Source organism: Chelonoidis abingdonii, chromosome 11 (assembly GCF_003597395.2).
Source record: "Chelonoidis abingdonii isolate Lonesome George chromosome 11, CheloAbing_2.0, whole genome shotgun sequence".
NCBI lineage: Eukaryota > Metazoa > Chordata > Testudines > Testudinidae > Chelonoidis > Chelonoidis abingdonii.
In genome coordinates, this window is record NC_133779.1 from 46,604,351 (window position 1) to 46,624,988 (window position 20,638).

A 20,638-nucleotide genomic window follows, 5' to 3' on the forward strand; every position below is an offset into this window, starting at 1 on the left:
ACCCAAGATCAAATGAAATAACCCAGCGACAGCATCGGTAATAACACAAAATTAATTTACCTGCCCAGAAGCTCCATCACGCCTAGCAATCACCCATCTGCTTATGGGCAAGATGAGTCTTCCAGCATGGTTTTAAGGCTGACAAAATCAGGCTATTATAGACCCCATTTCCAAAGGCTCAGGGCCAAGGTAAGTAGCATTTTCCTATTTTACAGATGTGGAAACTGAGGCACAGAATTGGGCAGTGACTTGACCAAACACATGCAGCAGGTCCACGGCAGAGCCAGGAACAGAACCCAGGAGTCCGAAGTCTCATTTGGCTGGCCCATGCTACCACCTACCAAACCCTGACCAGAATTCATTCTGTTGTGCCGATGAGGAATGCTCTAGAGCAAGAGTGTGTAGGGCAGAGTGGGGCCTTTCACCTCCAGTGGCACCATCGTTTCAGTCCCCACCAGAGGCCCCGATCCTGAAAAGACTTATGCACACACTTCACTTTACGCATGGCAGGGAGGATGATTTTAGCTGGTGCAGGGTGTCATCGCTCACTGATTTCAGTCTGCACCGGCCTCTGCACGTAGCTCAGTGCACTGCAGTGGGATGCCTCACAGTGCATACAATTAAGCTCATGCACCAGCTTTTGCAGGACTGGGTCCCGGACCCCTGATCTCAATGGCAGAGTTCCCATTCACTTCAGTAGGGCAGGAGCAGGCCTTTAGTGACTAATCCAGGCATCTTATTCCCTGATCAGCCCCTATTGCCTGTCTTAGCTTATTCAAGTACCCTTAAGCTCTCCCCTAATTTTTATATAGCTAACAGTCTCATTTTTAAAAAAGAGAGAGATTGTTTCCCCATGCAGTTTCACACTTCTTGTGGTGATCGCACCTGCTTACCCTGGGCTGGACCACAGAGGAGAATAGACTGGAGGAAGCAAGTTATAAAGCCACATAGGTAGGATTTTCCCCACCGCAGCATTGCCTGATGGTCAGCATCTCTCTGCCTCCCACAGGCCAAACCATGCAGGATGCAGGGCCCTGTGTCTGAAGGGGCTATAAATAAGACCCATTCCCCTGCTGACATTCAGCACTTACTTAAGTTGCCTCCTGTGTCTGGGACTGTCACTTACAGGCAGGGGTGAAAGTAACTTAATGGACTTACGGGTAGCAGGTCCTGGGCAAGGGAGAGGGGGCATCTTTGGGATGCCCCTTCTTCCTCCCCCCCCAATAAGTGGCCCTGCCGACACAGTTGGCTGTGTACCGGCAGCCACTGTCTTACCGGTACACCATACTGGCTTCCTTTCACCTCTGCTTACAGGTCAAGGCAACAGCGGACGCGCGTTAAATCAGGGATGGGGGCTATTTAAGGGATCCATGTACGTTACACATGCACTTAGCCTCCCTTGCACATCACGAGATCGGGGTCAGTAGATCTGGAGGAGGCAAAGGGCTTCATCCTGTAAAGGCGATGTGCCCTCTGGCCCCAGTCCAGCAAGCCCCCTAACCAAATGCCTCATCTTACACATTGAAGTCAGCGGGTCAAAGTCAGGTTTGGGGGACGTTCATATGACCTGTTCCACTGATAAACGGAGACCTTCTTCTCCAGGGCTACCGAACCCCTCACCCTGGTTCCAAATTCCAAGCTATTGACATGTTCCCATTTTATCCCACACTTCCCCCACAAGCTCTGCAATCCGTTAACCTTTTACCCACCACCTGGCTCCTGGTATTTGTGGACCATCAAGCCACAAAGTAATGGAAGTGGCTGCAGTTGCGGAGGGCTCAGTCTTGTTACCACTAGCTAAGAGGCCAAAGATTCATGGAGAAGTCAAGTGGAAGTTCTCACTGGACTCGGCAGAGGAACTTTGGCTTTTAACCTTCACAAGGAGGGAAGGGGAGGGGGATGCACTTACAAACTCTCGCTTCGCCAGCAGAGTCGCTTTCACCCAGAGGATCTCTCACTGCTGATTAGTCCTTTTAAGGAGTCATTCAGCAGCTTCTGTTTCCTCTACGTTGACAGTGGATCAGGCCATGATGACTTTACAAAGTTCTGTGTCTCTGCGTTTGGTGAGTGTTGAGGATTGTCTTTTTTAGGATTGTCTACACATGAAAGTTCATTTGGAATAAGACAGGGTGTGAATTTAAAGCACTTTAGTTTAAAAGTGCTTCCTAAATGGATGAAGATAATCTGGAATAAAACACTCTTATTCTGGAATAAGAGCAGCCGTACATGGAGTTAATCAGGAACAGGTACTGCAGAATAACTTGCCATGTAGACAAGTTTCCCAGAGTGATGGCTGCATTAACCTTTGGAGAGGAAATGCTAGGTGATCTTTGGCACCAGCCTACATGGGCTATCTCGATACTGACTGGCTGTAGGGGCACTCTGTGTTGATGGTGGGGGCAGGGGACAAAACAGAGAACAGAGCTGAGCACTCTCTGCGAGGTATGACTCCCCCAAGGAAGTGAATGTTGCTCCCTACCTCTGGGTACAGCCTGTGAAGAAAGGTCTCAGACAGCAGCTGTCACCGGGCTCGGGGGACGCTGGCACAGCTCCGTAGTTTCACTGCTGCACTTTTTGCAATTGCTAAAGCTATCATGTTCTCATCAAGGATTTCTGTTTCATGGGGAGAGGGTGAGGTTCTGCTATTTAGTGCTGTTGGTCCTGTCTAAGGATCCCAGGGCACTTTGCTACAGTCAAGCTGGGGTGGACATGGGCCTGCTGCACCTGGCCAGCCCAGGGACTGCTCGGAGCTGGGCTGATTTGCTACATTGGCACCAGCTGCTAATGGCCCCAGCAGCTTCAGACCTGTGGCCATTGCAGCTCGTGCCGATCGCATCAGTGGAAGGGGCTGGGACTGGTCAGCGAGCGGGAGACCTGCAAGGGGAGGCCAGGAGCTGCCCACATGGGTCCAGGCTCGGTCAGCCTCATCCCCCCCATGCTCAGCGCCTCCTGCTGGAACCAGCCCTGGATTTCCCTCCCAGCCTGAGCTGCTGCCCTGGCATCACGCCCCGCGCTGCGGCCATGCTGAGAGTCACTGGATCCCTGTGACCAGGCCTCTGGCTAGGGAACGGCCTGGCACTCGGCTCCCAGTGACTCAGGCACTGAGCCCCCTGACCCCTCGCTGCCAGCGGGAAGGGGCCTTGCCGTGAATGTGGGTGCACTGGGGGCCCAATCTCAGGCTCTTGTACATGGGAGATAACGGGGGCCTGGTGTCCAGAGAACCCAACCCTCAACTGTTAGAGGCAAATACTTAACATTTGTTTGTTTTGTGTAGATCATTATGATTTATTGTAATTATATGAAATCCATTTTGTGACCTGTAGCGAAGTGAAGACTCACCAGCGCGGTGCCTCCTGTTGGTCGTCTTGGGCATTAGCTCTTTCCAGCCTTTGGGGCACCCTCTGCCGGCGGCTGTTTCGCCTGCCACTGGCCCTGTGTCCTTCCTGACCCTGGTACCCTTTACCTCAGGGTTCTGCCCCGCAGTACCCCCACACTCTGGGTCTCCCATCCCAGGGGCACCCCCAACCCTCTACACCCACCTCGCCTGAGTGGCTACTGCCAGTCGTCATCTAGCCCCCGCTCCCTGGGGCAGACTGCAGTCTGCAGTGGCCACTCATCACTGGGAAAGGGGTAGGACCTGCTGCCTTTGCCTATTCCTAGGCTGCATTTCTGCAGCTTCAGTACCTTTCATAGCCTTCAACAAGGCCTGCAGCCTGGGGTTTTACCAGGCTGGAGCTCCCCAGCTCCCTTGCCCTGTTCCCCAGCACTGCCCAGTTCAGGTACCCTCCTCTCAGGCTGCTCTTCCTTCTCCCTCCAGGGCTAGAGCAAAGCTCCTGCTCCTGGCCTCCAGCCCTCTTATCAGGGCCAGCTGGGCCCTAATTGAGCTGCCACAGCTTCCCCAATCAGCCCCGCTTGGCCGCTTTTAACCCCTGTTCTCCAGGAGTGGGGCAGCCACCTCACTACATGACCCAACATGGAGGATTGGGTCATGTGACTAGAAGGGCAGTTGGAGTGTTTCCCACCCTTTTCAAAGGTCAGTGGTGGCACCAGTGGTGAACAAGGACCAGTTTGGACCAAATTGACCCGGGGCTTCTACAGGGCTCCCCTGAGGGGTTTGGCGCCAGAGAATCCATCCTAGGCTGGCAGTTACCTCAGTTAGGGGCTGCTCGTCCTGAGCTCCTGAGCGCCCCTGAGAAGGGTGATATTGTCTGTTTTACTCACCTTCCACTCCACGTGGGACTCATCTGGGCCTTGGCTTCAGGCCACACATTCACTGAGCTACTGCACCTGTAAAGCAAATGAGTTTCAGTTAATGTTTGTGCATCTTCCCATTCCCATTTATGTACCTCCGTTTCCCCTCAACAAACACACCTCGTTTGGTTTACAGTCATCTGCTTCCATTTGCATTACCTCATCATAGGGAGGGAAGGGAGGTTACATAATGGAGAGGGGCTGCCAACCAGATGGCAGATGTGGGTATCTCAGTGGAGGACTGTGAGCTCGGATATTGTTAGGGGGGTCCCTGCTGCCCTTCCATTTTTATTTCTTGTATCTAAAACAACTCCTAGCGTGACAGCTCTGCGATGAAATAGACAGAACCATCAAAGGTAGAAGGAGCCGTGACCGTTTCAGACATGCCCGCTGCCCCTCTCAGCCCTGAGCGAGGCCAGTAAGAGGAACCTTCCCCAGCCCAGCGCCCTGGGCTGCTTTGAGCTCACTGCGCGGGTTACCACAAAAGGAAAGAGCAGCTCGCAGGGGAAGTTGCAGAGCTGTGGGGCAGGTCATTTCTCTGCAGCACCTCGGCACCATCAGGGACTCTGGGGCTGGGAGACAGGACGACTTCGGGAAAGGAAAAGGAGGGCTCAGGGCCGCTAGCCAGACCCTGCCGGGCAACCCGCTCCAGCTCTGAGTCTGTTCAGTCAGGACACCCGTTATATGGACTGACGGCTGCCCACTCTGCCTGCCCCTCGCTGTCAGGATGCAGGGGGCTCTACGACCTTCCCTTCTCTTGCTCCTGCTGGTTTTACAGCCCCTAGGTGAGTGATCTGCCCAAATTCCAGGGCAGGAAACCACCGGTGACAAACAGCATCCCCTGCAAACCCTGCACTTGGGTCCCCACCATCCTCTCCAGCAGCTGGGGGATAGACCAGTGGGAAGTTGTCCAGACTCTGAAGAGCCCAGGGTGGCCAGGAGAGCAGTAGGCAGGCCTTGATGAGTCCCTGGGCTTTGGGGCGTGCATCTCCCTTCAGCAGGTGGCAGAGAGATGACGCTGAGAAGGAAAGAGATGGAGCGGGGTTGGGATAACGAAAGGAGAAGCACAGAGCGATGGGGGGCTCTGGGGCTGGGAGACAGGAGGACTTGGGGGAGGGAAAAGGAGGAGTCAGGGGCACAGCGTTGCAGGGAGGACAGACGGGGACTCCTGCGAGGTGGCTGTATTGCAGCAGGGGATGCACTGAGCCCCTGTCTCTAGGGGTAGCAGGGCGGTGGGCAGGGGCAGCATCATGACTGCTCTCCTGGTGGCTCCAGGCAGCTGCCTGATCTTCTGAGTCAACACTAGTGATGGCTGAGATGTTCCAAGCCCACTGGGGAATGGAGCCCCAGAAAGGGCTGATCCTCCATTGCCTTGGGTGTGAAATGTCCCCGGTTCACAATGATGACATTTCACACTCACTTAGCGCTAGAGGAAATGGCCCTGCAAGATGCAAAGCGATGGAGAATCAGGCCCAGGATCTTCTCAGCCTCTGTTTATTTTCCCTTCTGCCTGTGCACACCCTGGCCCCAGAGGTTACCACAGGTGGGGATGATGAAAAACTCAGAAATGCTGTTCCAGCTACTGCCAGTCACTACCAGCCCTAGGAAGGCCCAAGCTCCCCTCTCCTGCCAACCTAAGGGCTATGGAGAGGCTGGGCCAGGACCCTGAGATGCTAGTTGCATTTCTCAGCCCTTTGAGGTTCCCATCACATCAGGGACCTGACTACTAAAGCACCTGCATGGAGACATTGACAAAAATATTTCTGTGGCTGCAGCCATTCCCCTTGCTATAGTGTTGGCAGCAAGACCCACCGTTCCCCAGGACCCTGAGGCAGAGAGAGAGACAGAGAGAGAAAGAGAGAGATGGGCTTGGAGACAGTCAGACACAATCACCCATTCAAGGGGCTGCAATATGATCGTCAGCCGCCCTTGAGTCTATGTAGAAAAACACCTTTAAGAGCTTGTAACCTGCTCTAGCACAGTGCCGGTCTTTGTCCCCATCTAGTGGCAGCTCCACATAAAAGCATCAGAGTCCTCTGCTACTACCAGGTCTCCCTCCCCCATGTCTGATCTGGATCCAGAGCCCTGAGTAGGGATTATAAATAACAATTCCAGAAGTTTGTTAAATTACAACTAGAGCAGATGAAAATAGAAATTTCACCAAATTTGAAAACTTTGTCATTTAATTTTTTTTCCTCCCATAATGATTTTTGTTGTGAATGTTCATGGAATTCATTGAAATTATTTTAAAAATAATTTTAAAGTGCTTTTTATTTTCAGAAATAAATCAAATTTTGCAATTTTGGAAAAAGATTCCATTTGCTGTAGGAAAGAAAAGAATGAAAATGAAAAAAATAGTTCACAGAACTAGCAATGTGCTGAATAGTTTTGCTTAGCATTTTCCATATCAAAATTTCCACAAATTTTAATTTTTTCAAAATATTCTGTTTTGCAAAATATTCAATTTTTTTTAAGGCCAAGGTTTGTAATAGTACTGGTTTATTGCTATGGGAAAATATCTAAAATAATTATATTTCTTGTCCCCATTGAATAAATATTCTCCTAATTAAAAGAATATTGAAAGAAAACTATCAGAAACTCAATATTGATAATAATAATTTCAGATCAGCCAAGAGTAGATTAGAGCTGGAGTGATCAAAGCATGAAGGGGCATATGGATGTTAACATATCTGACATGTAAATACCTTGCAACGCCTGCTACAAAAGTGCCATGTGAGTGCCTGTTCTCACTTTCAGGTGACACTGTAAATGAGAAGCAGGCAGCAGTATCTCTCATAAACATAAACAAACTTGTTTGTCTTAGTGATTTGCTGAACAAAAAGTAGGACTGAGTGGACTTGTAGGCTGTGAAGTTTTATAATCTACATTTGTACGTTATTCTTTCACAATAAAGAGAGTATATTACAGTACTTGTATGAGGTGAATTGAAAAACACTATTTCACAGGCATCCGATGAAGTGAGTATTCACCCACGAAATCTCATGCTCCAATACGTCTGTTAGTCTATAAGGTGCCACAAGACTCTTTGCTGCTTTTACAGATCCAGACTAACACGGCTACCCCTCTGATACTTGACACTATTTCTTTTGTTTATCATTTTTACGATGCAAATATTTGTAATCAAAAGTAAAAATATAAAGTGAGCACTGTACACTTTGTATTCTGTGTTGTAACAGAAATCAATATATTTGAAAATGTAGAAAAACATACAAAAATATTTAATAAATTTCAATTGCTATTCTATTGTTTAACAGTGCTATTAATCGCTATTAATTGTTTTAATCACAATTAATTTTTTTGAGCTAATTGCGTGAGTTAACTGCGACAGCCCTAATTAAAAACACTTTTGGTTGGATGAAAATGGTGTTTCCTCGGGGAATCCTAACTTTGAATTTTCCGCACCTCATTCTCAGTTACACTAAGGCCTTGGCTACACTGGCGCTTTACAGCGCTGCAACCTTCTCGCTCAGGGGTGTAAAAACACACCCCTGAGCACTGCAAGATACAGCACTGTAAAGCGCCAGTGTAAACAGTGCTGCAGCACTGGGAGCACAGCTCCCAGTGCTGCAAGCTAATCCCCATGGGGAGATGGAGTATGTATAGCGCTGGGAGAGCTCTTCCCCAGCGCTGGCGCTGCGACCACATTCACACTTCAAAGCGCTGCCGCAGCAGCGCTCCTGCGGCAGCGCTTTGAAGTTTCAAGTGTAGCCATACCCTAAGGCCCCACCCTGTGAAAGGACCTCAGAGTGCGTGCAAATGACAGTGACACCCAGCACAGATTAGAATTAAGGGCCACTGTTTCGAAGTTTAACTATACAGCTGCAGCTGGCCTAGAGCAGTGGTCTCCAAACTTTTTTGATTGCACACCCCATCAGCAAAAAAATTTTGAGCACGCACCCCCTGCCGTGTCAGCTCTACCACTTTTGCCAAAACAAACAAACAAAAAGCTGCTCGGACTCCCGCCCAAACTGCTGAAGCAAAAAAAAAAAATAGTGCTCCTCCTCCCACGCACCCCCAAGGACCTTTTTGTGCACCCCACTTTGGAGACCACTGGCCTACAGAGTATCTGTAGGGAGCACTAGGCTGGCACTCAGGAGACGTGGTTCTCTTCTTGGCCGCTCCACTGGATTTCTGAGTGACCGCAGGTAAGTCATTACACCACTCTGTGCCTCAATTTCCCCATCTGCAAGATAGAAATAAGGCTGTTTTACCTCTGTTGTGAATAGTTTTGAGAGCTACTGGTGAAAAGTCCCGTATTTTAATTCAAACTGTTACAGATCCAAGAGACCTACATGGTATTTAAGTGCAGCTGTCCCTGCTCATCCTTAGAGAGAGTTTCTCTAAGTCAGGTTTGTGGGAGGCTCATAGCACCTGTTCCATACCTGTTCTGTGGATAAACAGAGCCTTCCTTCTCCAGGGCTGCCTACCCAGTGCCTCTGAGCAGCTCTAAGTTCACCTTAAACCAGGCTAAGAATGGTCTTGTTTTAGCCTATATTTCGCTGATGAGCTCAGGAAATGTCTTCACTCACCTTCTTTTTGTATCCCAGGTTGTAAAGAAACGGAAGTGGCTGCAATTGCAGGGGAATCCGTCCAGTTACTGCCACTGAAATTGCCGGAGTCTTGGACAGAAATCACCTGGGAGGTCACACTAGACTCAGCAGAGACGTATGGGATTGTAACATTTCATAAAGGGGAACCCCCTGACCATGGGTCAACCCCACATTTTATCAACAGAGTCACTTTCCACCCTGACAATCTCTCACTGCAGATTGATCCCGTTAAGAAGTCAGACAGTGGCCTATATTCCTTGCAAACTGAAACTGGAGGAGGCCGTATCGACATCACAAAGTTCCGTGTCTCTGTGTTTAGTGAGTAGCAAAGATCACGTTTTTCCCTAGTGTGTGTCACTGATAGTAGTCGCCTTCCTCAGCATCTCTCACCAGGGTCTCTCCTTTCAGACCGAGTGCGGCAGCCAAACCTCACGGTGCTCTCTGCACACCCAGAGCTCGGCCAGTGCAGCGTTACCCTGTTCTGCTCGGTGCCTGGCGCTGACAGAGTCACCTACAGCTGGTCCCGAGGCACGTCCTGGATCCCGTCTGACAGGGACCAACAGCTCCCTGGGAACCGATCCCTGCTGCATGTAGTGATTAACGCAGACAGCAGTGACGTCTTCTACCGATGTAACGCTAGTAACCGAGCAAGCTGGGCCGCAGACGCTGCAGATGTCAATCCATTGTGCAACTCCCCAGCTACAGGTAAATAGTCCTCAGTATAAGCAACCTCGGAGCCTGAGTGTCATTAACACTGGGGCCACTTTGTTCTCCTCTAGCAGCACAACAGGGCCTTACAGTGGCAGTCCGTTCTCTTTCCACCTGTTATGTATTTAATAATATATTTTTCAGTTATATTTTTGCCAGAGTAAAGTAGGAGGAAGAGGCTCCGGATTCAGCCTGTAGATTTCTGCATTCATCAGAGCTAGAATTTACCCCAGGGTCTGACACAGCCCCTGATGGGGTCTCCTGCTTCCAGTGAGATCCTCTGAGCATCCCCACCCTGCCACCTCTTCAACTGGTTTCAGTTGAGGAAACTTAACGATTCCTTCTCAGCTCCCAGCTCAGGCTCAGAGGAAGGCTGGCTCAGTGGTTAGGGTATTGGGCTTTGGGAAACCGGCGTTTCTTCCCTGCTCTTACTCGCTAAGTTCTCCTGGGCAAGTCCCTTGGGCCCAGATCGTCAAAATGTATTTAGGCCGCTAACACCCACTGGACGTAAGGAGCCTAAATACCTTTGAGGGTCTGGGCCTTAATCTCTCAGTGCCTCAGTTTCCTAGTTGTTTTTCCATGGCCAGTCTGGCTCAAGAGCCCCGGTGCTAGGTACTGTACAGACCCAGGACAAGTGACACCGTCCCGGGGGTGCTGGGAGGACAGAGACACTGCAGACAGTGAAGTGCAGATACTACAGAGATGGGGCCAGAGAACTCTTCTAGGGCGGCAGTTTTCTCGCGGCAGGATATCAAAACATCATCGCGCAGTCATGGTCAGTTTAGTACAAATCACGGGTTTGGAGGAAATAGTGAGTAAAGTCTCCTCACCCCACCTCAAATTCAGAGGGGGGACCCCAAAATCAGAGTCCCAGCGTCTTTGTCCTTCCCTTCCTCCTTTGCAGCTGCCTCCTCCTCACTCCACTGAAGAGGACCAGACCCCCTCGTAACACCAGCCTCTAGCCGGGGGGATGGGAGAGAGAGCCTGCCGCACACACACCCCACAGATGCAGCTCCTGTCCTGCGGTGCTGGGCTAGGGTGGCCAGACAGCAACTGTGAAAAATTGGGACGGGGACTGTGGGTAATAGGAGCCTATATAAGAAAAAGACCCAAAAATTAGGACTGTCCCTATAAAATCGGGACATCTGGTCACCCTAGGCTGGGCCCAGCTTCCTGTTCTGGGTGTTGTAGCCCCAAGCGCTGGGTGGCGATGCCACTGGCTCAGATTGGGTCTGGCCACCCCTGTCATGACAGTGCCAAACCTGAGCTGTGCTGCGAGCCTGGGCACCAGTTCGCCATGCTCAGGACTTGAGCCCAGTCCCACTGCAGGGTGAGGGCAGGGCTCCAACACCCCACACACCCCACTGCACTTCTCCTCCTTACCGGGCCAGCGGCCAGCCTAGAAAGTCACAGACACGGAGCCCTGGTATCTGTGGCAAAGCCACAGCCCCAATTCTGACGGATGGAGCTGGTCTGTGCCCGAGCCTCCTCCTCCACCCCCTGCCATCGTGTCTGTTCATTTCCAGGCCCCTTGCTGTCTTACTGCACGGTGAAGGGGATTCTGCTGCTCCGGGCCTTGGGGGCCATGGTCACCATGACAGCAGCGACTCACATCCTAACCAGAGACGGGCCTGGACCGGATGAAAAGGGAGAAGGAAGGTCTCAGGCAGCAGCTGTCACCGGGCTCAGGGGTTTACGCTGACGCTGGCACAGCTCCATGGGTTTCACTGCTGTGTTTTAGCAATTGGTAAATCTGTCAGTTCTCACCAAGGAATCGGATTTCTGTTTCACGGCTGTGACATACCCCGTGTAACCCCTTGTACCCACATACTCACCACTGTTATAGGATTATGATGGGTTTTGTTGAGCATTACTGTCCTGTTGCACTGTGCATGAAGTTATGAGATTTCGCTGTAGGCTGGTTACTGAAATATGTTGTGAGTCTGGGAAACGCCCACAGAGCAGCTCCTCAGGGATATCAAAAGAGTGACCGACACCCAGCCAGGCGTTAAACAGCCATCCCCGGCTATTCTACAGCAGGGGAATTGTAAACAAAGACAGTGGCTCAGGCACGTACGCTATGGGGCGGCCTAACCCCAGAACACAGCATGGATTTTTCAAGCACCTGGAGAACCCTATAAATGAGGGACAATGACATCACCCTGGGTGGGGTCTCTCTCTCCTCCCCGATCTTGACACCTGGCAGAAATTTCACTGGGAAGACAAAGAGAAATCTCCTTGAACTGGGGGAGGGGAGGGACCAAACGAGAGAGCTTTTGAGTTAGTATGAACTCTGAACTGCAACCTGCCTGCATTGTTCAGCAGGGTGAGAAAAAGTGTTTGATTCCAATCTTGTTTAGCCTGATGAAGTTCAGGGTTTAGGATGCCTGTTTACTTTTTATTTCTTATGTAACCAACTCTGACCTTTACGCCTACCACATATAATCACTTCAGATCCCTCTCTCTTTACTTAATAAACTTATTTCGATGTTTAATCTAAACCAGTGAGTTTGTCTAAAGTGTTTGGGGGATCCACTCAGATTACAGAGGCTGGGGCATATCCATTACCATTTGAAGGAGTGGCGAACTCATTAATGAGCTTGTATTGATCAAGAAGGCCTTGAGTGGTGTAAGACGCACATTTCTGGGGTGCAAGGCTGGGGGATTTGCTGGGGTCTCCCTGTATGCAGTTCAGAAGTGGCTTGGAAGAGCCTCCAGGTAACTTTGCTGGGTGCAAAGTGACCAGAGCCTGGAGGGGTTTGCTGCTCACTGGCAGAGCAGTGTAAGAGACAGCCTGGGCAGGAGAGTTAAACAGGGCACAGAGATTCCACAGTCCGGATTACAATCCGGAGCATGTCACAGTGGGAGAGGGCGAGGTTCTGCTATTTACTGCTGTTGGTTTTGTCTAGGGATCCCTGGGCACTTTGCTACAGTCAAGGTATTAGGGCTGGGGCTAAATCCAAGTGTTGGTGAATTCCATTGGTGCCCTGCATTCCCCTCCACTTTAATCAGATGCAGTGGAGGCTTCCTCGCCCAAAAACACTGTTTACTGGTGCACAGTAGCCACTGGCCCATTCCATCCCAGAGGAGGCTGCATTTCCATGTTGGCATTTCACTCCCCAAACTTAGAAAAGCACATTGGGATTGTACAGCTTTTCAGAATGCCTGCGGCGCCCCCTTTGTACTCCAGTCATGAGAGAGAAAATCAGGCCACCAATGAAAATGCTGCTGGTGGCCGACTGGGAAATCGGAGCAGCCAGCACCGCGTGGAAGTGTTTTACCCCTAAGTCAGGCTGTCACACCCAGCTGGGGTGACACTAGCCAGGCTGCCTCATGGATCAGGGAACGGCTGTGAACGGCCATTTAGAAAAGCCATTGGAACATGCCTTGGAAGCAATTTCTACCAGCACAAACCAGAGTTCAGAGACACCAGTGAACCATTGATCCAGGGATGGTTGCAAATAATGTGTAGGGGGCAGAGGGGAGAGATCACAAATGGGAACATGTTCCCTTTAATCTCTTCTCCGATAACTGTCCTTTTAATGCAACTCCCAACAACTCCTGGCCCCTACAAAAAAAAAAATCATTTTTTGCCAGGAACAATAATACCTGCTCTTCTAAGTAGATGTTCAAATGCTTTACAAAGTGGGTCACTATCATTTCCCCCTTTTTAAAGATGGGGAAACTGAGGCAGAAGGTGGGGAAGTGACTTATTCGTGATCACCCAGATGCCAAGCAAGGAATCAAAGCCAAATCTCCTGGTCCAGGGCTCTAACCACTAGGAAATGCTGCCTCCCTTCTACACTAGGAGACTCCGGTCCTGTCCCCTGCACTCAGTCAGAATTATCCCCATAAAGCTCATGACAGGTATCTGCCCCAGCACTAAACCAGGCTCCCTTTCTGCAAAGCTGCCATTGCACGAGTGCTGTGATGCTGGCTGCCCAGGCAGGTCCCTTCCTGGGTCACCAATGCCCTGACCCGTTAACACTGGAGCTGGCTGAATGTTTCCCATCAGAATGGGCTCTGGTTAGGTTTGGGTTCTTTTAATATAGAAAACTGGGGGGTTGGCCAAAGGCAAATGTTCACAGGAAGTGGTTGCTTCACACTACAGTTTGATTTTTCCATCCGAAAATTGAAATTCTCAAAAACAAGCTTGTGGCTGAAACAGTTTTGGCTGCTGAAGACAAACAAACAAAACAACTTTCCATTTTCCACTGTGGGAAGTTTCAAAACCAAACTTTCAAACTTTCTGCTGAAAATCCCCACAAACCATTTTCCTCTAATCACTGTTTTCCTTGCAAGCCCACACCACCTAGTTTCCGACCAGCTCTATTTAAAATTCCCCAATGTCCTGCACATTGGGAGCAGCCAGAATTATCTCTTGCCGCACACACCCATCATGATCAGCTACAGCAGTGATTAGAATTTTTTTAAATGTCACAGAAATGTTGAACTGCAACAAGCCAGGGCAAAATGTCCCTAGAAATCAGTCTGATTTGTTCCCTGGTTTTTCAACCAGGTCTTATGAAGACCATTAAAAACCAAGCTTTCAAAACTATGAATATTCTGTTGTCTCTACACCACTTCCTTTGTTGAGCAACAAAACCTTCCCTCTTCATAAACCCTGCTCAGCTTCAGTCTCACACACACAGAGTTTCATGTGCTCTGCAGAGTTCTTAGGAGCCAGACTGCATCCGTTCAGCAGCTGGTTTTCTGCAGAAAACCGTGAGGGAAATTTGCACACCACCTGGAGGTTGTATTATTTACATACCTTTCAGCAGAGGAGTCACAAGATCCTCCTGCCCAACCACTCCGAGCTCTTTGCCTAGCTGGTCTGAATATCCTCTCTATAGACTGATTACTCCTGGCTCAGCAGCCTGTCCCGTCCTGCGCTGCCACGATGCTTGGGCCTCTGCAGCCTTCCCTTCTCTTCCTCCCGCTGGCTTTCCAAGCTGCAGGTAAGTAACAATTAAAGGACAGGGTGAAAGAGCAGTAAGCCAGCAGGCCAGCCTCATGGTCGTAGCTAGAAGTCTCTGAGATCTGATGAAGCTGGTTGTTTGTGGGTGAATAGCCGGGTGGGATGGATAGCCTAGTTTTATTTGAAAAGATATTAACAGAAAATCCAGCATCTGGGCTCACTGAGGGTCTGTCTACACCAGGGGTCAGCAACCTCTGGCACGCGGCTCGCCATGGTAAGCACCCTGGCAGGCCAGGCCAGTTTGTTTACCTGCCACTTCCACAAGTTCGGCCGATTGCGGCTCCCACTGGCTGCGGTTCACCGCTCCAGCCAATGGGGGCTGCGGGAAGCAGCACAGGCCGAGGAATGTGCTGGCTGTGGATTCCCAACGCGCCCATTGACATGGAGTGGTGAACCACAGCCAGTGGGAGCTGCAATCGGCTGAACCTGCGGATGAGGCAGGTAAACAAACTGGCCCAGCCTGCCATGGTGCTTACCCTGGTGAGCCTTGTGCCAGAGGCTGCCGACCCCTGATCTACACAGCAATCGGGAGGTGTGATTGCAGCCCCTGTAGGCATACTCCAGTAAGCAAGAGGAAAAGTAGCCAGCTAAAAATAGCAGTGAAGCTGCAGCAGCATGGGCGGGAACATGGACTAACCACTTGAGTAGTACCCAGGGATCAGGGCTGGCTTATACTCAGAGAGCCAGTCTGTGCCAGCCCAGCTTCACTGCTATTCTTAGCCCGCCGGATTGATGGAAGGTAGCTCAGTGATGCTACTCCCCCGATTGCATGGTAGACACATCCACCGGGTCTCAGTGAGACTCGCAGCTACGGGAGATGCGGAGGAGGCTCCAGGCACATCACCATTTCTGGGGAGGGGATTAAGGCCAGCAGCATGGGTACTGGAGAGCGGGTATGACATGCTTAGACAGAGCTGTGGGGGGGGCTCTGGATTGGAATAGCATTGGGTACTGCAGGTCCGGACTGAGACGCACTGGCTGAGTTGCATGGAGCAGGGTAAAACGGGTATTTTGCAAATCATAAAGCGGGTGCATTAACAGAGCTGGACAGTAAAGTTTGCCGAGCTGAGAGCTCTTGCAGACAAGAGTGACCCTCCTGGGGGGCTGGCACGCTGCCGGGGGTCTTCACAAGGGGCTGGCTACAGGTCGGGGACTAGCACAGAGCAGTGGGTTGGATCCATGGCAGACTACACAGCCGTGCGGCTCCAAACCTGATTAGAAGCTTTGGTGAGCGTTTACACTTCCCACTTTTGGTCAGGGCTGGAAGCAAAGGCTGAGAGGCTGGGCGGCTCCGTGGGCTGGGTGTCAAGTCCCTGCTCTGCTGCAGACTCCTTGTGTGACTTGGGCAAGTCACTTAGTCTCTCTGTGCCTCAGGTCCCCTCTCTGAAGATGGGGGTGACAACCCCGTGTTAGGAGGAGAACTCCATTAGAGACAGGGAGGGGTCTGGATACTATCGCCACGGGGACCAGCGCTGTCCCACAGGTGCACGTGTATCTGCTGTAATATCGGGTTGAGCAAGGCAGGCACAGGGCTGCTGGTGGGCGAGGAGATGACCAGAAGGGGGGATGGAAAGAAGGGCAGAAAAGAGAAAAAAGCAGAAGAGGAAGAGAGAAAACAGGGGCGGGGAGGCACTTGGGGCTTGTTTAATCTGCATCTAAAAACCTTCTTCCCCTACCACAGCTCCCTCTCCATTTCCAGCCCAGTTCTACTCTTGCTAGACCAGGGATGGGCAAACTCTTTGGCCCGAGGGCCACATCGGGGTGAGAAACTGTACGGAGGGCCGGGAAGGGAAAGCTGTGTCTCCCCAAACAGCCTGGCCCCCGCCCCCTTCCATTTGGCCTCCCCGACTGCCTCCCTCAGAACCCCCAACCCATCCAACTCCCTTGCTCCTTGCCCTCGATCGCCCCTGCCCAGGACCCCCTGCCCCAACCGCCCTCCCGGGGACCCCACCCCCTATCCAACCCCCCTCCCTGTCCCCTGACTGCCCTGAGCCCTATCCACACACCCGCCCCCTGACAGGTCCCCCAGGACTGCCATGCCTATCCAACCGCCACCCGTTCCCCATCCCCTGACCACCCCCCCAGAACCACCACCCCTTCCAGCTGTCCCTGCTCCCTGTCCCCTGATCGCCCGCCCAGAACCTCTGCCCCATCCAACTGTCCCCCGCTCCCTGTCCCGTGCCTGCCCCCCAGGACTCTCTGCCCCTCATCCAACCCCCACTGGCAGCATGGTGAGCTGAGGCTGCGGGGGAGGGGGAACAGTAGGGGAGGGGCCGGGGGCATCCTCCCCAGCTGGGAGCTCAAGGGCCAGGCAGGACAGTCCTGTGGGCCAGATGTGGCCCACAGATTATAGTTTGCCCACCTCTGTGCTAGACTCCAGCTGCAGGGCTTGCGCAGCCTGCTTTTCCCCCTGCACCCAGGAAAGTTGCACAGCTGTACCAGGGAAGAAGAGACACCTTAAAAATAAACTGCCGGGCAGTATAATATCCCAGAGGCCAACAAAGGGCACCAGCTCTGTGGGGCAGGGACTGTCGCTGTTCTGTGTTTGTACAGCACCTTGCACTCGCGGCCTGGTCCGGGACGGGGGTCCCCAGGCCCTACAGTAATACAGGCAATGAAGGATTTATTTATTCTTATCCTCTGCGGCAGGTTCTCTGTGGAGATATTTTAACAGGTGCATGGGGGAGAACTTGGTCCGTCTGTGATAGGAGGCGGGGGAGGGGTTTGTTCTGGCTGGATCTTACAGTTTCCTTTTCTTCTGTCTTCCCAGCTGCAGGATCCTCCGGAGAAGAGTCGGGGCCCATGAGGCTGAACAGGATTTGGGGAGAGTCAGTCACTTTCTCTCCTGTGGTTCCAACAGGAACGTGGGTTACCAACATAGTCTGGAATGCAAAAACAATTATAGCAATTGTGGTACCAGGAAAACAAGCCTCCCTCACTGTTATAGATCAAAGTTACACAGAGCGACTGAGAGTCTCTGATGGGAGCCACTCACTGGAAATCACTCACCTAAGCCAGGAGGACACAGGCACATACACAGCACAAATAACCATACAGGGAATGACTAAACCCATCTTACAGAGATTCGCCCTGCACATGTACAGTAAGTCACGGATGGAGATTTCAGCCCCTTTCTCACCACAGCAGATGGATGGTTCTGGATTTTGGTTGTGCAGTTTGTTGCCATGAGGGGCGTTGCTGGGGGATGAGGTTAGGGGCAGAGGGAGGACAGTCTGTGGTGGCAGGTTCCATGGCAGCGCTAGATGAAGTGAGCTTTGCCCTCTGGCATGGCAGGCTCTTGATACTCGTATCACTGTCGTGATCTCCCAGCCCTGTCCCCTGAGAATCTGCATAACTTGTGGCACAGAAACCTTCTCTTGATGAGCTGGACACATGAGCCTCTTCAGTCCCTTGCTATAAGGCAGGTTGTCCAGGCTGCCGATCATTCTTGTCACTCTTTTCTGAACCCTACCCAGGTGGAGCTCAGACTGGAAGGGTGACCCAGGGGCTTGGGTTCTCGTTAGGGACTCAGGGAGATGGGTTCAAATCCCTGCTCTACCACAGGCTTCTTGCATGACTTTGGGCAAGTCACTTAGCCACTGTGTGCCTCAATTTCCCATCTGTACAAAGGGGATTAAAGCCCTGTCTCACAGGGGTGCTGCAAGGATAAAGACTGAGAGACACTACCATTATGTGGGACATTTAAGCACTTTAGCTAGAACCACGCAGGGCCTGATCCAAAGCCCCTTGAAGTGAGAAGGAAGCTGCACTCTTGGCTTTTCTGCAGCTATATTACATAGCAAACTCACACCTGATTTGCATCACCCCTCTCTGGATCTTGTCCAGCCACTCCGCTCTGTGTAGGTTCTTCCACTGCCCTCATCACCGTGGTATCTGAGCAGCTTCCAGTCGTGTACTGAGCGACATGACAACATCCCTCATGGGTTGTTTGTTCTCTCTCATCTTCTCCCCCTTTCAGAATTACATGATTTCCAAATTCACCTGCACAGCAGGTACCAGAACCAGCTATCATCGCTAATGAGAATTTTTCCCTCCCAAACAGAACGACTGACAGAGTCAGACATCAAAATCTTCCCCGGGCAGGACTCTGTGCTCACTGTGAATGGGATGTGTAACGTCACCCTGCACTGCACCCTCCAGGGGGGAGGAGAGGATGTGAGCTACACCTGGAACCAGATAGCAGAGAGCACGGTTGTCTCCAGTGAGGGATCCATTTTCATCTCGCACAGACTGAGAAGTGGAGTCTCACCTGTTACCTGCACAGCCAGGAACCCTGTCAGCAGCAGCTCAAAATCAATTTCTCTCCAGGAATTTTGTGAAGGTGACATTCTACAGCAACAAGTCCTCTTAGCAATCATTCTTGCTGTATGTGTCATTTCTGATGGTAGTTGTAGCTAATCCACTTAGGGGTAAAATGTGCCACAGCAACAGCAGATCAAAAACTGTCCACTCGGAGAAGGTTCAGGGAAGAGCTACAACAAGAATTCGAGGTTTGGGAAACACGAATTTATAAGGTGAGACTTCAGAAGCTCAATCTATTTAGTTTAAGAGAAGGTTGGCAGGTGATTGGATCTAAGCTTACGAGTCTCAGTGATTTCTGACAGCAGAGGGCTCTTTAATCTAGCCAAAGGGAGCACAATGAGATCCAATGGCAGGAAGCTGGGGTCAGGAAAGAATTTGCCCCTAGGTCACATTGGCAGAGACCCTGGGTTTTTTTCACTTTCCTTTGCAGCATGAGATGTGGGTTCCCAGGTGCCCCGGCCCCTTCACCTGTTGCAGTGTATGGTGCAGCAACCGCAGAGCGTCCCCGATCGCTCCCCGCATGAACCAATCACATCATGTTTCTTCCTTCAGGTTTCGCGAGCAGTCCAGCGAGCTATTGCCAGGTGAAGGGGATTCTCCTGCTGGTGGTGCTGGGCGCCCTGGTCACAGCCATCGTCATGGTGCACGTCCTCATCCGGGACAAAGAGAGGCTGGATTGAGCTGAAGGGCCAGTGCAAGGAGCTTTCCCTGCTGCTTGGGCCACGTCTGCATCTGCATCTTCATCCCCTACTGCGAACAGGCGCCGCAGCAGCACAGCTGTCGATGGGCCTGGGTTTGGACCCATCCCCGCTCCTTTGCCCGGCCGTGCTGGGGCTCAGCATCCAGAGCCCCCTACACCTGACTGCGAATGGGTTGCCACCACCTCTTGGCGGGGCAGGGTGCTGCCGGTGCTCTGCCTCAGTTTCTCCAGTCTAAGTTTCCCCACCCGCTGGGACTGTTCGCCTGGCTCAGCTCTCTGGCTGGGTCAGTGCAGAAGCTCAGCCCCTTTCTAGGGTATCAGAGTCCAACCACACACAAGACATAGGAGACTTTGTCCCAACTCGGCTGAGTTCTCCGCCCCTTTCCCGTTACCCGTCTGCCTGCCCCTTGGACTCAGCTTGTAGTTGCTCTCCTGCCCCTCCGGGGCCTTGATTTAAGAATCATCCCAGGCACTTCCAAGCTGTCTCCTGTCAGGGACTTCTGTCCCCCCAGGGAGGCCCAGTCAGGCCTCCCAGTTCCAATCCCTAGCCCAGCTCCCCTCTCCCCGCGAGGGCTGTTGGGTCCCCGGTTAAGTGCTTCATGCACGCTAAGCCCTGACGGCCCAGAGATGCAGCAGCAGCCGGTACCAGAGCAGAGGTGGATGCGGAGATGCGTTTAGATCTCTTCATTGACCAGGACGGGGGTCGGGGGATGACATTTTTACAACAGGTCCAAACTAGGGAAAACCAGAACAGAAAGGGGAGGAACTAGGGAGTGACCGGGGGAGGGGCGGAGCTAGCCAGAGAGTGATGGGTCCCGGGGAGAAAACAGGGATGGGAGGATGTGGGGATACCATGGGGGGCACCACAGAGAAAGGAGGGACAGGGAAGGGATCTTTGCCAGTGGGGGGAGTTATGCAAATCAGATGTGACATATTCAACAAATTTGCAAATCAGGACATTACATTATTTGCATGGAGACTCCTGGTTTCCAGCCCTAGCAGCTCTGGGGTGGATGTCGGCCTGTTGTGGCCTGCCAGCCCGGGGGCTTCTCTGAGCTGGGCTCATTTGCTGGGTTGGCACCAGCTGCTAATAGCCTCTGCAGCTTC

The 20,638-nt window shown here is 51.8% G+C and overlaps 3 protein-coding genes across 3 annotated transcripts in view; 2 read left to right on the top strand and 1 right to left on the bottom strand.

Moving 5' to 3' along the window:
• LOC116831785 (natural killer cell receptor 2B4) overlaps positions 1-1,997 on the bottom strand; it is a 34,467-nt gene extending 32,470 nt beyond the window's left edge. Inside the window, exon 1 of the mRNA XM_032792049.2 lies at positions 1,910-1,997. The gene's annotated coding sequence lies outside the window, so the exon portion shown is untranslated. The remainder of the gene's footprint in view (positions 1-1,909) is intronic.
• Positions 127-11,232, top strand: LOC116831881 (natural killer cell receptor 2B4-like). Its single transcript, XM_032792225.2, has 5 exons — positions 127-189; positions 1,931-2,063; positions 8,820-9,140; positions 9,231-9,527; positions 11,057-11,232. The coding sequence occupies exons 1-5, from the start codon at positions 127-129 to the stop codon at positions 11,230-11,232; spliced, it is 990 nt and encodes a 329-aa protein (XP_032648116.1).
• Positions 11,233-14,430: 3,198 nt separating this feature from the next.
• On the top strand, positions 14,431-19,511 carry LOC116831882 (SLAM family member 9-like). The gene is made up of 4 exons (XM_075070674.1): positions 14,431-14,488; positions 17,255-17,611; positions 18,572-18,850; positions 19,384-19,511. The coding sequence occupies exons 1-4, from the start codon at positions 14,431-14,433 to the stop codon at positions 19,509-19,511; spliced, it is 822 nt and encodes a 273-aa protein (XP_074926775.1).
• The last annotated feature ends 1,127 nt before the right edge of the window (positions 19,512-20,638 follow it).